Here is a 14749-nt window from a genome sequence, read left to right on the forward strand (position 1 = left end):
ATCCAACTACATGGGGAAGAGATGATAGAAGTGATCAAGCTAGCGGTCTGGTGCTTGCAGCGTGAGTGCAGCAAACGACCAGCCATGTCACAGGTTGTGAAGGTCTTGGAAGGCGCAATTGACACGGAAACATCTGCAGGCTATGACACAACCGGTAAAGATGATATTTTTGACGCTTCATCCCCTTTGTCCCCATCGCCAGTGTCAGCACGATGAAATGCCTTAACTAGGAAAACCCAATACTTGCTACAGTTTAGTTGCCAACTATATATCGTGTGCAGTGTGTGTGCCAGTTTGCATCTCCTGTAAATTTGTCCCTCACAAGATGTGAGTAATCATGTAATGTAGTAACACCTTCAATGTGTGAATGAAATATACAGATATGTCATTTCTTGATTCCTTAAAAGGCACTACTACGAAGAGTCGAAGATGAAATGAAACGTGCGTAGAGTGTAGAGATCGCACCGTGCCATGCTAGTCAGCCACGCATTTCGTCGAACAGGACGCTGGGATGGCTGTGACCCCATCCGTGTGCTCACCCGCCGCCGACGGAGAGTCCGAGGCCGAGGCCGCCTAGCGGTACCAACCAAAGCCGAGGAACCATCCGATGCGCCGCGCCCAACCCAGGAAGCAGAGGCATACCTTACCGCGTCCGACCTCCGCTTCCGGGAATCGCCGGCGCGCATGGCGAGCGCGCGGCGGCGAGGAAGGAGGAGGAGCGGAAGAGGAAGAAAGAGAAGAGAAGATTTCCACGAGCAGCGCCGCGCGCACGAATCTCGAAGCGCACGTGGCCGCGTGCTGCGGCCGCCACGTGGGCGCGCGAGGCGTCGAAGAGTTTTGTGTGGCCGTGGTGTCCTCTTCCCTCCACTCCACCCCTCTCCCACTCCTCCCGCGCCATCATCGAGCTCGAGTCCATCGCCGCCGCCGCAGCCGCGCGAGGCGGCAACGAGGCGGGCCTCCTCGTCGGCGCCGTCCGGGAAGGGGAGGAGGAGGAGGAAGGAAGATGAGCTGCTGCGCCGCCTCGTCTTCCTCTCCGGTTCTCGCCAACCCCCGGGTGAGTACGACGGCGTCTCCTCCGCCGGCCCGCCGCGTCGTCCTCTCGGCCGACAGCGGTGAAAATCTGCAGGAATGGGGCGTTTTTTTTTTTTGGTATTCCGATAGAGCTCTTTGCAGCCGCCATTGTTGGTCCTAGTGGCTTAGGGCAAGATCAATCATCTCGCTGCTGGATGTTTGCGCGCAAATCATTCAGTGCGCCCGTGGTCGATGATGCCGGAAACGTCGATGCGAATTCGCTAGTTCGTGTTAGGGATTCGAACTGCTCAGGGATTGCTCTGAAGAGAACTATTTATTTGATAGTATATCTGGACTTATTTGCCAAGCACAGGTCCCATGGTCTAGCGGTTAGGACATTGGACTCTGAATCCAGTAACCCGAGTTCAAATCTCGGTGGGACCTTTTTTTTCTCATTTTTATTATGAATTGCTTACCCTTGCTGAATTTATATGTGCTCCATGAAATCTTGCAATGAATTGCTAAGATTTTCCTTTTTTTTGTTTGTTTGTTTGTTTTTACCTGCAGGGGGGATTTGCTGCTAGCTGCTCAACAGGAAGGAATCACAGGGCGATCTTGCACGGTTCAAGGCAGTTTTGTCCGATCACATACAGCCCAGCTCGCCGTGCGTCGTCGCGGCTGTCCCGGAGAGAGGTGATAGCTTTTGCAGGCCAGCAATCTTGGGACATCGGCAGATTTGTCAGGACACTGTATTTCTTCAACGGGCCACCAAATCCTCTCAAGGTTTAATCACTGAATTCAGAGTTTTCTTACTTTATCTCTTCTCATTACAGTTATTTCACATTTGGCCCATGTTTGTCTGTTCAATCTGTAGATTGTAGAGTCCATTATTAGCAGTTTCACAGGCTCTGGTCCCAGTGAAGCGACGAAGAAAATGGAAACTTCTGATGTGGTGCTGGTCACCGGAGCTACTGGTGGTGTTGGGCGAAGAGTGGTTGATATCCTACGGAAGAAGGGACTACCTGTTCGAGTATTGGTATACTGCTTGTCAATCTTGTCTGGTTCTGCCTTCTTTGAGTTCATTTGCTACATGGATAGTCCCGTTTCTGTCTCTTTTTTGCGAGGTTGTTCTACACGTAACATTGATGTCACACTCACATTTCAATTCAGGCTAGAAATGAAGAGAAGGCAAGGAGCATGTTGGGGCCGGATGTAGACTTGGTAAGCCATTTAGTTAGCTGAATTTTGGTCCATGTTACACCATGTGGTTTAGTTTCAATCAAATAGGTCTTTCAAAGCAAACACCATTAAATTACAACTATGATGGCTACTGAGGATTGGCAGACCTCTATGCATTGTCCAATGCTTTCCAGCCATATATATGATTGCCTGACATAAGCGTGACTCTTACATTTTCGCAACTTTCTAGTCGTTTTTTGAAAGGTAACCTTCTGGTTGTGACTGAGATGATCAAATGAAAATTCTAGAACAGTTTGGGAAATTTCATAGTATTGCCTTCTTCCAGCACGCACACGCCTATATTATATTTTCACATATTTGCTAATAGGGCCCTGACAGACAATACAATATATGTAAATCAGCATTCCCCCTTAAGATGGGAAAAAATATCAATCATACCCGCTATCAATTTTCTCCTTGATAAAAACAAACTAAACACTTTATAAGATCACGTTGAATTGGATTGCTTGAAATGTTGATAGCAAACTTCTTGTCACAATGGACTACCATGGTCTCATTTCTCAACACCCAAAGTTCTGACAAACCTTTCACCCACAAACCTTCCCCTGCAACGGCAATGCAAACATATTTATTTGCCGCGTGCATGAGGAGGCAGGGATCTTCTGTAGCTTGAGCTGAGATGAGCAAACAGGAGCTATAGCCTCACTGACATCTGCTCTGCCCCCTTTCTTGAGGGTGTGGTGACCTCTCTTGCTGCACCTGCTCGCCAGCACAAAGCCCAGCAGCGCCGCCCTTCTGTGAGCACTGCATCTACTACAACAGTTCGGAAAATTTCATTGTGTTGCCTTCTTCCAGAACGCACACTGCACATACTATCTTTTGCTCTCACATGTTTGCCAATAGGTCCCTGAAAATATAACATATTTACATCAACAAAAAATTCTATGCATTTTTTAAACGACCATGTATATGCTATGCTATACTGAAATGCTGAATATAATCTTCCTATCTGTTGCTAGTTAGGACGGTTTATGCGGTTATTGATTGCATCATTACCACACATTTCAGGAAAGAACTACTGAAATTATGTTGTCGCCATTTCTATTTTGTTTCAGATCATAGGAGATGTCACAAAAGAAAATACACTTGATCCCAAGTATTTCAAAGGGATCAAGAAAGTGGTAAATGCAGTTTCAGTCATAGTAGGCCCAAAGGAAGGCGATACTCCAGATAGGCAGAAGTATAAACAAGTATGCATATGCTCCATCATATGCTACCAATGTTTCCATACTCTACCATCCACCCTATGGCCTTACATTTTGTCTCATGTTCATGCAGGGCATCAAGTTTTTTGAACCTGAGGTAGCTACATCAATACATTTTCTCTTGTATAACAAGTATCATTGGATGAATGACATCCTTATTCCCAAATTTCAATCAATAACATGGAAATTGTTCATTAGTTTGCACTTTTTCTTGTTCCAAAGCTAGTTCATTATATTATTTTGTTATGCCTATCAGATCAAGGGACCTTCACCTGAGATGGTCGAATACATTGGAATGCAAAATCTGATTAACGCTGTAAAGAACAGTGTTGGATTGACTGAAGGGAAACTGCTATTTGGGGGCACAGGTAAATCTTTCTTTCAATACAAAAGATCAAATATTCATTCAATTCATATTCGTTAGGGACCTCCATAGCACCCAAAAACTTTTGTGTAAAATCTGTGGGAAACCTAGTTTTGACTAATTATGGTGATCATTGACCATAACAGTTTTTTTTTGTCAAAATGACAAAATAGTGAACTATTTGCAATTGAATCATGTAATAAATTTATTTTTCCATTACTAAATGTGCATTTTGGTTTTCTTTCAGTATACAATCTTATATTCCTTATCACAACGTGTTGCTCATTTTAATGTAGACAACTTATCTGAAAAGCTTGTTTGGGGAGCACTTGATGATGTTGTGATGGGAGGTGTTAGTGAAAGCACATTCCAAATCCAACCAACAGGAAGTGAAACTGGTGGACCAACCGGATTGTTCAAAGGTATTTTGTTACTTTTTCTTGACTCCTTGTAGATGTGATGTCGCAATTCTATGGACAACATCTAGTCTAAGAGGCACTCTGCGATGTATTCTAGGTACTGTCTGTACTTCAAATAACGGTGGCTTCACTAGTATAAGGACAAAGGTACTTATTTACATGTATTTTACCACAAAATAAAACAAGTTGCTGCTATTTTGTGTGTGTGTGTGTTGATGCATATTCTGTTTCTTTGTCCTAACTGTACCACTTCAGTAATTATCATTGTAATATGTTACTCTGATTGCAGAATTTTACAGTACCCGAGGATCTGTCAGCATATGACGGAATTGAGCTACGTGTTAAGGGTGATGGGAGGCGGTATAAACTTATTGTGCGCACTAGCTTTGAATGGGATACTGTTGGCTACATTGCAAGCTTTAACACAAACAAGGGAGAATGGCAAAGTGTATGTAGTATTGTTGTACAAATATGTACCTCTGTTTCTGTGACTTACAACTATGTTTTTTATTCATGGATCAGGTTAAAATACCTTTCTCTTCACTGAATCCTGTATTCCGTGCCCGTACTATGCCTGATGCTCCACCCTTTGATGCAAGCAATGTTACTTCACTACAGGTACATCTTGTTCATGTATTGTGTAAATTTTAAGGAATCACTGAACCTAAGATTGTTGTGATAATTCTGTAGCTCATGTTTAGCAAGTTTGAGTATGACGGAAAGCTCAACCCAACATTTACAGAAGGTCCATTTGAGCTCCCTTTTTCAAGTATTAGAGCATGCATAAACGAACCAATGACTCCAAGGTTTGTTCTTTGTAGTAGTTTTAGTGTATGACATCATCAGAACAAGTGAGCACTGTATCAACACTAATTTAAATTGCTTATATTCTCCTTGCAGGTTTGTCCATGTTAGTTCTGCAGGAGTTACAAGACCTGAGAGACCAGGTCTAGACTTAAGTAAACAACCTCCTGCTGTCCGCTTGAACAAAGAGCTGGGCTCCATTCTAACTTACAAGTTGAAGGCATGCACCTTTATAATATTTGTACTTATAGCTTCATATCATGTCTAAATGCTTGTTTTCTGTCCTTCCAGGGTGAGGATTTAATTCGGGAAAGTGGTATTCCTTACACTATTGTGCGGCCATGTGCTCTAACAGAGGAACCAGCTGGAGCTGATCTCATATTTGAACAGGGAGATAATATCACAGTATGCATCGGCACGTTGCCATCATGAGATGCCATGAGTCTTCTTCGTATGCAAAATCAAACAAAGCATTGAATTCATAAAATTCCTGTATTTTCTCCAGGGAAAGATATCAAGGGAAGAAGTAGCCCGAATTTGTGTTGCAGCTCTGGCAAGTCCAAATGCAGTAGATAAGAATTTTGAGGTTAAAATTCTGACTCATTTGCAAGACATACTCATTTGCAGGAGAAGAGGAAATTATATGGCACGCTATTTCATTTTTAAAGCTAACTGCTGGACTTCTTTTTGGTTAGGTCAAGAGCACTGTTCCATTCAGTGAACCATTCGCGGTTGATCCTTCAAATCCTCCTCCTGAGAAAGACTATGAAGTATATTTCAAAGAGCTCAAAGCTGGCATAACAGGTAAAGAGGCACTAGAAGGAACACCTGCTCAGGTCTGAAGAATATGTTAAATGGAGAACGCCAACTGCTTTGACAAATCCTGACATGGTAATTTTCCACTGTGCCTTAACCAGTTAGAAGATGTATGACATTATAATGTTGAATTTCATAATTCAACTTCATGACAGGTGCTTCAATAAACTTTACCAAGAACCAGTAGTGCATCTTGAACATGAACACAATTACATAAATCTGCAAGTTAGATTTATTTATAAACCACCAATAGTTGCAGTATTTGAGCATATGTGCTACACTTGTCTTTGCAGCCATGGTAACCAAGATACCAAATGGGATGCACTTTGCGAAGCATGTGAAGGAAAAGTTGCGTTTGATAGCGTAAAGTAGCCATATGAATCATGGGCCACAAACAACTATATCTTCTGGGGTTTGTGTTATATTTAATCTTCTGCGTCTGTACAACAATTTGCATACACCTTCAGATGAAATATGATTGTAGATCAAGAGCCCAAGGTTCTGGAGTTCTTTCAGAGCAGATTATGTATATTATGTTTTCTTTCCACTAAATCCTGTGTTGTAGATAGCATCATTAGAATATAGATCGACCATTTTGTAAATGCAACCAAATTATCTTCTTTCTTTCATTTTTGCCGGGAAGGCCCAGGAATGCAGCCAAATTATCATACCAAGAGAAGAGAAGTTTACAGTTCCAGTTCTCTAATATTCTGTATTTATTTTTTAATTTGCCCCTATTGGTTAATTTACTAGAAAAATGTACCTTTTCATATGCACATCCTATTTCTGCACAACATCATATTTTATTGTAAAACACAAGACAGACAAATAGCGACATGAAGGCCCTCAAAAGAGAGAATGGGTAATGAATATGAAACTGAGTATATACATCCATATCAGCAAACATAAATAAATAGTTAAAACAAGCACCTATATATGTATTTTGCACACGTATCAGGTTTTTGACCAAACTGAAAAATCAGTGAACACACCACTAGATTACACTACTACACACAAGTCATTTCTCATTTTGAATATTTCTCTACATGCTCCTAGGTACAAAGCCAAGAATCCAAGATAAAACAAAATGAAAAACGCAGTGTCAAATTAATTACTAAATTCCAATTACACATCAAATCAAATATTCCCATAATTACATGAAAAACTCCCAAAACTCCTCAGAGTCATCCATGAGTGGCTCAAAAGCTCCCATGCTGCATCCATGTCGGAACGTCACCAGCAGCAGAACACCTGCGTCAGAAAAGCAAGAACTGTCAGTGCTGTCAGCTAAGCTAGAAGAAAACTTGTTGCACATTCTGCGTAGTTGCAAACCTTCCTCCTCCAGCTCCGGCGGCGGCGTGTGCCGGCGAGCGCGAGGGCCTCCGGCCGCGCCACCAGCGGCGACCAGAGGCCGCTCTTCTCATACTCGAAGCCGAACTCGCTGGTGTCCCGGAACTTCCCCAGGAGCTCCTCGTTGACGTCCAGCGGCACCACCTGCACCATCCCGGCGCCGCCGCCGCCCGGCGACGAGGAGGACGAAGAAGCCGACGGCGACGGAGCTCGCGGTCCCGGAGGAGGAGGAGGAGAAGGCGGGAGGCTCACGAGGTCCAGGAGCGACGGCGACGAGTGGCACGTCGACATGGCAGTGGCATTGCTCTGATGAGTCTGATCAAGGCAGACGGAATGCATGAGAAGGAAGCAAAGAAGAAGACGGATGGCGACGATGCTCCATGGCTGGGGACTCAGGAGGGGAGGAGAGGATTGGTGTGCAGCGTTGGGAGACGATGCATGGATTGGCAAGAAGAGGGAGGCAGCACAGCAGGTGAGCTGTTTGTGTGTGTGTGTGTGTGTGTTGCTTGGTTGCAGGGCAAGCTGGCAAGATCAACATATGCATGTGTGTTTCTTTGTGTTTGTGTGTGTGTGTTTACTTGTGGGGATGGGAGTGAGAAAGCAGAAAGAATCTCATGCTGGCTTTGCTGCAGGTGGAGATGTGGTTAGAGGGGGTGAAATGGAATGGACCTGGTTTGGATCCCTCTCCTTTTGTGATGATTTGAGGAAGCACTGTGTGACACCAGAAAAAAAATCCTACCTATACTCTTTCAAAAGAAGGTAATGGTGTGTACAGTGAATCTACTGATCCACCAAATCGTATCTAAGTTTTGTAAAATTACCCCTTATGCTTCTTAATATTAAGAACAATCAAATTTAAATGTATAGCTAGCTATATATAAAATCAAATTCAAATTAAGGTGAATATTTCTTATAGCAAAAGGATGGATAAAACCTTTCATAAAAGTTGTATTTTTCTTTTATTTGATATGATGGTATAATATGCTTTCTTTTATCCGTGCAAAGCAAGGATATTCAGCTATGAGACGAGAGGTTTCTACGTAATGACAAGTGACATATCTCCGTTTCAGATTACTTGTCACTCTAGCATTCAATTTTTTTTAATTAAAATGCCTGTCATTCTCACATTCCAAAGTATTTTTAGAGGTGATCTTCCATTTCTAGCATTCATCAATGCAACCGTGCACACAAGTTAATTAGAGTTATGATGTTTTCTGGAGACGAATGGGGTATAACGTAATTTACAATATCCTTTTGTTTGGTGCGAAATTTGTTAAAATGAAAACTAATCTGAGATGGAGGGAGTATCTAAAACATTTAACTTTATAGCTGGAGCTTTAATCTCATCCTTCTTTTTGTACCACGAGGTACTAGTACCGTGAGGTACTAAAATTCTTACTCGTGCTATCCACCTCACGATCAAGTTAATACTAAAATCCCGACTATTGGTGATGATAGATCAAACGGTCACGATTGCATGGTACCTCGAGGTACTAGCTTATTCGTGGTGTGGATAGCACGATTAGAGATATTAGTACCTCGATGTATTGGTATCTCGTGGGACAAAAGAAAGGATATGAGTATAACTCTTAATAGTTGAGTTCTTGTTTTGACGAGGGTTTATATAGAAACATGCGTCATCATCTTTTTGCTTACGTTTATGGTTATAAACTAAAATTTGAATTTTTAACCTTAAATTTAGATTTGATTTTAAAGATTCTTCGTTGAAGTTTATTTTTTAGTCTTTGCTTTTAGATCACTAAGAACACGTACATAAAAAAAATTATTCATATTTTTTATTTATAAATATATCGTCCAACAATCACTTCCATGACCTTGAAGTAATTCAATTTTCTTTTCCCCACTATTCCTGGCAGCATCATTAGGGCATGCATTTGGTTAGGCCATCCAGCTCTTCACATGTTTAATTATAATATACACTTAATTAAAAGTTGATGATGCTAGTTGCACTTGCATGCCTGTTAACTCCCACCTTTCAGACAGCCAGGCACAGGGTCTTCTTGCTCACGAATGTGTTTAATTAGCTAGGCAGCCATACCATGATGGACCCTTTCCTCCTGTGCTTTCCATATGCATATGCTTCATGTGATGCATCGCTGTGAAGAGCGAGATCGATGAGATTGAGATACTGGATGGAGTGAGATCTCTGAATCTGGGTTGGTACGTACGCATAGGGATGGATGGATGGATTGGATGATGTGCAGTGTGCACCCGTGCATGCAAGCAATGTGGCCGTACCAACAGGGCATGGACCATGAGATGCACAAAAAAACGGCCTCTAGCTCGAGTAATCCACCACAGTTTGGCACGGGGCATAAAGATGCTGCCACGAGGTTAGAAGACAACTGCTTGATGTATATCAAAATCAAAGTTTCAAAACGTAGCTAACTTGTACTGGATTTGATATTTCATAGTAGAATTTGGATAAATGGGTCTTAGAAAACACAACTGTTTGGTGTATATCGAACTCAATGTATCTCACTCTCAGAATCCTAAAATATAGCTATGTAGTACTAGATTCAATATTTCCTAATACAACGAATTTGAACATTGAACATGGTGCATTTGTCAAGATTAATTGTAATAGGAAACGTTAAATCCTTATATTCATATTTATTATGGTAGGAAATATCAAATTCGATAATAGGCAGCTATATATTAATTGTAATAGTCCAGGGAGACAGCTGGTGAAGCATGAAACTCCATGCAAGTCTCGAGAGAATCGATTGATGGATGGAACTCAAGGAGTACGGTAATTGGAGAAATGAACCCTCTGTGCCATTATGAAATTAATTATAATTATATATGGACTGTGACTTCAGTTTGTTGAAGTGGGCTTAATTAGATTAGGTAGAAGAAAGTCCAAGAAAAGCAAAGTACATTCATGAGAATAATATGATGATGTTCTACTATTCTGTGGGCATCCTGAAGACATGAACAGATGAACTGCCAGTAGGTAAGGGACCTACCAATTTTTTCCGATCCACATATGTTACTGATTCAGATCGGCAACGCTGAGTAGCTAGAGACGTCGAATCCAAACTGATGTAGAAAAAGTTGGGCACCGTGTGATTATACTAATCTCTGGTTGAAATGGCTACATCAAGCCCACCTAGAACCTGATCACATTGGTGTAGCAAGATAGGTTCCTTAAAAGTAATCTTCCGTTCCATATTATAATATTATATTCTATTTCATATTATAATATTTTCTTTCATATAAGACTCCATGGGTGTGTCTAAATTCATCTATATATCAATGCATATATTTTATATGTGTCTAGATTCATTAGCACATAAATGAATCTAAGAGCAGAAAGAACAGATGTAATAATTTTGATGCTTTGATGCATGACACGTAGTATAGCCAGCTGATATCAACATCTGAACAGACCGCAATTCCAGATTTTTCACTGAAATGGATAATTGGATATGGAGAAACAGGTTCATCTCCAGCTTAGGAAATTGCATAACGGGGAAATTTTGGAAATGGTGCCATGCATTAAAACAACACCTCCCTCAATACTCCGCAATTTCGGTTAATCCTTATTACGGGAGGATTCAGGAAGATTATAAAGAGATTTATTCCACACCTATTATGGTATAGAATTATTCCTCCTCAATCCTCTCCGATCCCTCCCTCTTAGAGAATAACCGAGCAAGGCCTAAAGAGGAATAAGGGGGAACTCCAGAAGAAAAAAAAAGGTTGACATCTCGCATGCACCACATGAACGAAGTTTCGCCAACATCCAAGGTATGTAACAGCGTCTACAGGCTACAACATCAAGAAATCTAGCAGTACTATAAGGTGTAAAATACCCCAAGATTGTCTCCTAAACACAGGAAAATAGTTCCATCTTCTGAAAAAATTTGTTGTTAGCATTCACAAGATACAGAAATACTGGTACTATGCTAGCAAGAGATCAAGTGTCGCGGCGTGGCTTTGCCCCCACAAAAACCTGCAAGCTAACACCAACTGTGGTGCCAGATTATATCACTGTGTGCACATGCCTTCAATCCTGTGAAAAATAACACAAAAGTCATAAAGGGAAGCAATTAAATGGTGCCATATGAAACGGTGCCATATGAAACGAAATCAAAACTACACGACAAATATTATCATTACCTCTTCAATTGGGGTGCTTTCTTCATTTTGCTTCTGCTCATCAGCCCCGTTCTCTTGGTTCTGACCATCTGTCTCCATCTTGTCAGTTTCCTCTGAAGTTTCAGCCATATTAGCATCTGGCTTGGGAATTGCAAATTCAGCAGGAACTATGCCAGTGCTCAGTGCCTGATCATCACAACAATGAAAAATAAATGTTAGTCCATAGTTAGCTGCTCCAAACTATACAAAGCACAGGAGATAAATGACAGGACATGCTACCTTTTCAAGCCTCACAACCTCCTCAAGTGTCTGAGAATTCACAATAGCAGCCTGCAATTGGAACAATTGTTAAACCTTGAATTTTGCAGCTAGATGTACCATACCACAATTGACATCAACAGATAGCCATACTCATAGCTAGGAATTCCAAATGCCACACTAACTACACACAATTTGAACTTAGAATTATCTAAGCCAGTAGAAGGCAGAAGCATAGCACAAATCGTTTTTTCTTTCTGAAGTAGCAAAATAATAGCTATTTTGCACAGCTTGCAATAGTACCTTGATAGCTGTGATTTGCTCAGGTGTGGGTGCGACTACTTTTGGACCCTGCTCCTCCCTTGTGGTATCTTGAACATCAACCACTTGTCCTGGAGTAAAAGTTTTGGCAGGTACCTTCTTTGCCTCTTCCTCTGCCTCCTTTGAATGGAACTTTTGTGCTGCCGCAATTCTCTCCTGCAAAAACAAAAGATCTCACACATAACTTCAGAAATTGACACAAAGCTCATGTACAGTAGATAATATTAAAATTAAAAAAAAACAAATAAACCAATAGGCATTCCATGGCATTCATGAATCTAATTCATTGGTATACAAAGTTAAAGAGTCATTCTTTTGCCCTTTTTGCTGCCAGCACTTCTGTAGTCCATTCCAAAATCATTTTGGTAGTTATTCCAAAGGAAATGAATGAACAACCTGTGGGGAATAAATAAACTAATCAAGCAGCAACGCATTTTCTGCATAGATCCATATCTTTCAAAGTGCTTTTGTGATAAAATACGTGTACAATGACATAAACTACAGAGGCTTGCAATGTTGTTTAATTTTTAACCCCTTTGAACTAATCATATATAATATACTTGCATAAGTGAAACTTGCAATCTTAATGAGTGTATGTCAACACATGCAAAATATCACAAGATTTATTTTCTGGATCCATTGAACATTTAAAAATGAGGGAATAAGTGAAGTACACATAGAAGCTAAACGGCATTATTAAAAAAATGCAAAATAAAGGGTGCTCAGTGCTAGGAAGTAGTAACTACCTCTAAAGATCAAATCAAAGTACTAAGAAAATCAACTAAAAATAAAACAATGAGAACCGAATGTTTACAAACAAAAAAATCCTGAAGAGAACAGACCTAAGACCAAATTATTAGCAAATTTCATATGGAAACATGTTAACAAGCTAAAGAACCTCATCATTGCTAACCTGTTGTTTCACTTTCTTGAAATCCAGCAGACGCAAATGCTTCAGTTTATGGATCACATACAACCGGTAGTCTGGCTGCTTGGTTACGGTATTATCAAGTAAGCTAAGAAATTGCAGCTTTGGAAGAGATGCAAGGGGATCAATCTCCGCAAGATTTGTAAGACGATTGTTTGTAAGCACCAATGTGTGCATCTTTGGCAAGAACTCTACATGACATGGGAGAAACCGAAGGTAAATGGAAGAAACAGGTAAGTTGTGAACCAAAATTATAAAAACGATAAACACATCCTAACAATATAAAGCTTACCACCAAGATTGGGATTGATACGTGTGATTCTGTTATTATTGACTAACAGAGTGCCAAGACGATTCAAGTATGGGAAGTTCTCAAGCTTGACAATTTCATTGTCTGACAAGTCAATTGTGTCAAATTGGTCCTGTTTGAAAACAAAGGAATAAACAGAAGGGTTAAACACGCTAGAGAATGAAAATATTAAAACAAAAACTGAGTCAAAGAAGTTTTTTATTTGTGGAGTTCAAATGATATAAAATTGACCATACTAGTTGCTATTTAACGATCAAGTGATTGAGATGACAAAGGAAAACACAGAGTATCACTCATAACAACAGAAAGTATGCCTGTAGCATACTAACTCTTACAAATTACATGGGCACATTGTAAACTATAATATAGGTCTTTCAGCAATAAAAAAATGAGAAAATCTAAAAAATGCCATGGGCAAATGCCTATGTCTAAGAAATGACATCGACGAGTGCGAGTTTTATGAAATGCTAACGTGCAAACAACTTTGTCTAAGAAATTTCATTGCCGTTAGGGTTCCGTCCATCTCGCGCGATTAAGTACACTATTCATCTTATAGCACTTAACGGAGGACGGCTGACGAAACCCTAACAGTGATAGCATTTCTTAGACAATGTCGTTTGTACGATGGTATTTCTTAGAATTAGATGTTTGTCAATGACATTTCGTAGATTTTCTCAAGAAAAATCTACCTGACTAGTGTGGGATTTATTTCCTCTAAACCTCCACAGAAAAGAAACATGCAGAACCTCAACAAAATGCCAGAAAAAAAGAGGAAGACGCTAGGCATGGAGAGATAAAATTTAATACCCCAAATTTTGTATGCTTATTATGCAAAGAACTTCAAATTACGACGTTATTAACACATGATGCTAAGAACTTAATATCAAGTAGTACTACATTTCTTGCATCACTACCTAGGGCTAGGGCAACCCTACATCTACTAATCTCTCATACGCTATATTCAAGAGTAAGATTTTCTCCCACCAATACAGGAAACAATCATACTACTTCAAATCAGACAATGATGCAGCCAAATGAAGGCTACGGCTGGAGCCGGTGGAGCTCACCTCGGTGGCGCCCAGATTCTCGATGACGGGGATCTTGTTACCTGCCGCCGCGGAGAACACCCAACAGACCCATTAAATTTCCGACGATAAAAACAGAGAAGGCCGGAAAACCCTAGATCTAGTGAGCAGAGGGAAGTGCGCACGCGCCAACCTCGGATGTCGAGCTCGCGGTCCTTGACGGAGTTGAAGAAGTGCGGGCTCTTCCATATCAGGTCGGCGGTGAGCCTCACCATGGCGCGGCCGGGAGGGCAGCCGGCAACAGCTTTGGGTCACGGAGCCGCGGGGTCACTCCGCGCGAGGGAGGTCGAGCCCTAGCGATAAGAAGGAACGAGCAGCAGGAGCCCTAGCAAGCGGGGAGGCGGCGAGGGGAGGGCAGCCGCATGCTCGGCCGGGATTGCGAGGAGGCGGCGGCGGCGGCGGCGGCAAGCAGATGTGAGGCGGGGTGGGGAGGGGTTCAAGGGTAGGGCTTTTGAGGCGGCATTTTATTTTGACACCCTCCTAGTTTCTCTGA

The 14749-nt window shown here is 41.4% G+C and overlaps 3 protein-coding genes and 1 non-coding gene across 4 annotated transcripts; 2 read left to right on the top strand and 2 right to left on the bottom strand.

The window, feature by feature from the left end:
- Positions 1-875: 875 nt before the first annotated feature.
- LOC102714621 (protein HIGH CHLOROPHYLL FLUORESCENCE PHENOTYPE 173, chloroplastic) lies at positions 876-6576 on the top strand. The gene is made up of 17 exons (XM_040521266.1): positions 876-1054; positions 1579-1794; positions 1886-2047; positions 2182-2232; positions 3327-3461; positions 3550-3573; positions 3733-3844; positions 4137-4262; positions 4357-4406; positions 4549-4707; positions 4782-4877; positions 4950-5065; positions 5160-5283; positions 5355-5468; positions 5569-5649; positions 5759-5954; positions 6173-6576. The coding sequence occupies exons 1-16, from the start codon at positions 1004-1006 to the stop codon at positions 5903-5905; spliced, it is 1764 nt and encodes a 587-aa protein (XP_040377200.1). The 5' UTR covers positions 876-1003; the 3' UTR covers positions 5906-5954; positions 6173-6576.
- TRNAQ-CUG lies at positions 1384-1455 on the top strand. The gene has a single exon. It is a non-coding gene; the product is annotated as a tRNA-Gln (tRNA).
- Positions 6577-6715: 139 nt separating the features above from the next.
- On the bottom strand, positions 6716-7904 carry LOC102714894. The gene is made up of 2 exons (XM_015833668.2): positions 7212-7904; positions 6716-7130 (listed from the first exon to the last, which is right to left on the bottom strand). Exons 1-2 carry the CDS (start codon positions 7566-7568, stop codon positions 7113-7115), a joined length of 375 nt encoding a protein of 124 aa, XP_015689154.1. The 5' UTR covers positions 7569-7904; the 3' UTR covers positions 6716-7112.
- Positions 7905-10640: 2736 nt separating this feature from the next.
- Positions 10641-14685, bottom strand: LOC102705500 (U2 small nuclear ribonucleoprotein A'). Its single transcript, XM_006647043.3, has 8 exons — positions 14390-14685; positions 14239-14279; positions 13154-13283; positions 12847-13052; positions 11916-12089; positions 11634-11684; positions 11376-11540; positions 10641-11268 (listed from the first exon to the last, which is right to left on the bottom strand). The coding sequence occupies exons 1-8, from the start codon at positions 14469-14471 to the stop codon at positions 11263-11265; spliced, it is 855 nt and encodes a 284-aa protein (XP_006647106.1). The 5' UTR covers positions 14472-14685; the 3' UTR covers positions 10641-11262.
- Positions 14686-14749: the final 64 nt, after the last annotated feature.

Source organism: Oryza brachyantha, chromosome 2 (genome assembly GCF_000231095.2).
Source record: "Oryza brachyantha chromosome 2, ObraRS2, whole genome shotgun sequence".
In the NCBI taxonomy this organism is placed as follows: Eukaryota; Viridiplantae; Streptophyta; class Magnoliopsida; order Poales; family Poaceae; genus Oryza; species Oryza brachyantha.

Excerpts from the sequence above, each read along its gene's own strand:
- LOC102714621 (XM_040521266.1), top strand. The coding sequence starts at position 1,004 with ATGAGCTGCTGCGCCGCCTCGTCTTCCTCTCCGGTTCTCGCCAACCCC. Across the intron at positions 3,462-3,549 it reads ATAGGCAGAAGTATAAACAA|GGCATCAAGTTTTTTGAACC; the intron begins GTATGCATATGC and ends ATGTTCATGCAG. Across the intron at positions 4,878-4,949 it reads GCAATGTTACTTCACTACAG|CTCATGTTTAGCAAGTTTGA; the intron begins GTACATCTTGTT and ends ATAATTCTGTAG.
- LOC102714894 (XM_015833668.2), bottom strand. The coding sequence starts at position 7,568 with ATGCATTCCGTCTGCCTTGATCAGACTCATCAGAGCAATGCCACTGCC.
- LOC102705500 (XM_006647043.3), bottom strand. The coding sequence starts at position 14,471 with ATGGTGAGGCTCACCGCCGACCTGATATGGAAGAGCCCGCACTTCTTC. Across the intron at positions 13,053-13,153 it reads TATCAATCCCAATCTTGGTG|AGTTCTTGCCAAAGATGCAC; the intron begins GTAAGCTTTATA and ends CATGTCATGTAG. Across the intron at positions 11,541-11,633 it reads AGGTTGTGAGGCTTGAAAAG|GCACTGAGCACTGGCATAGT; the intron begins GTAGCATGTCCT and ends TGTGATGATCAG.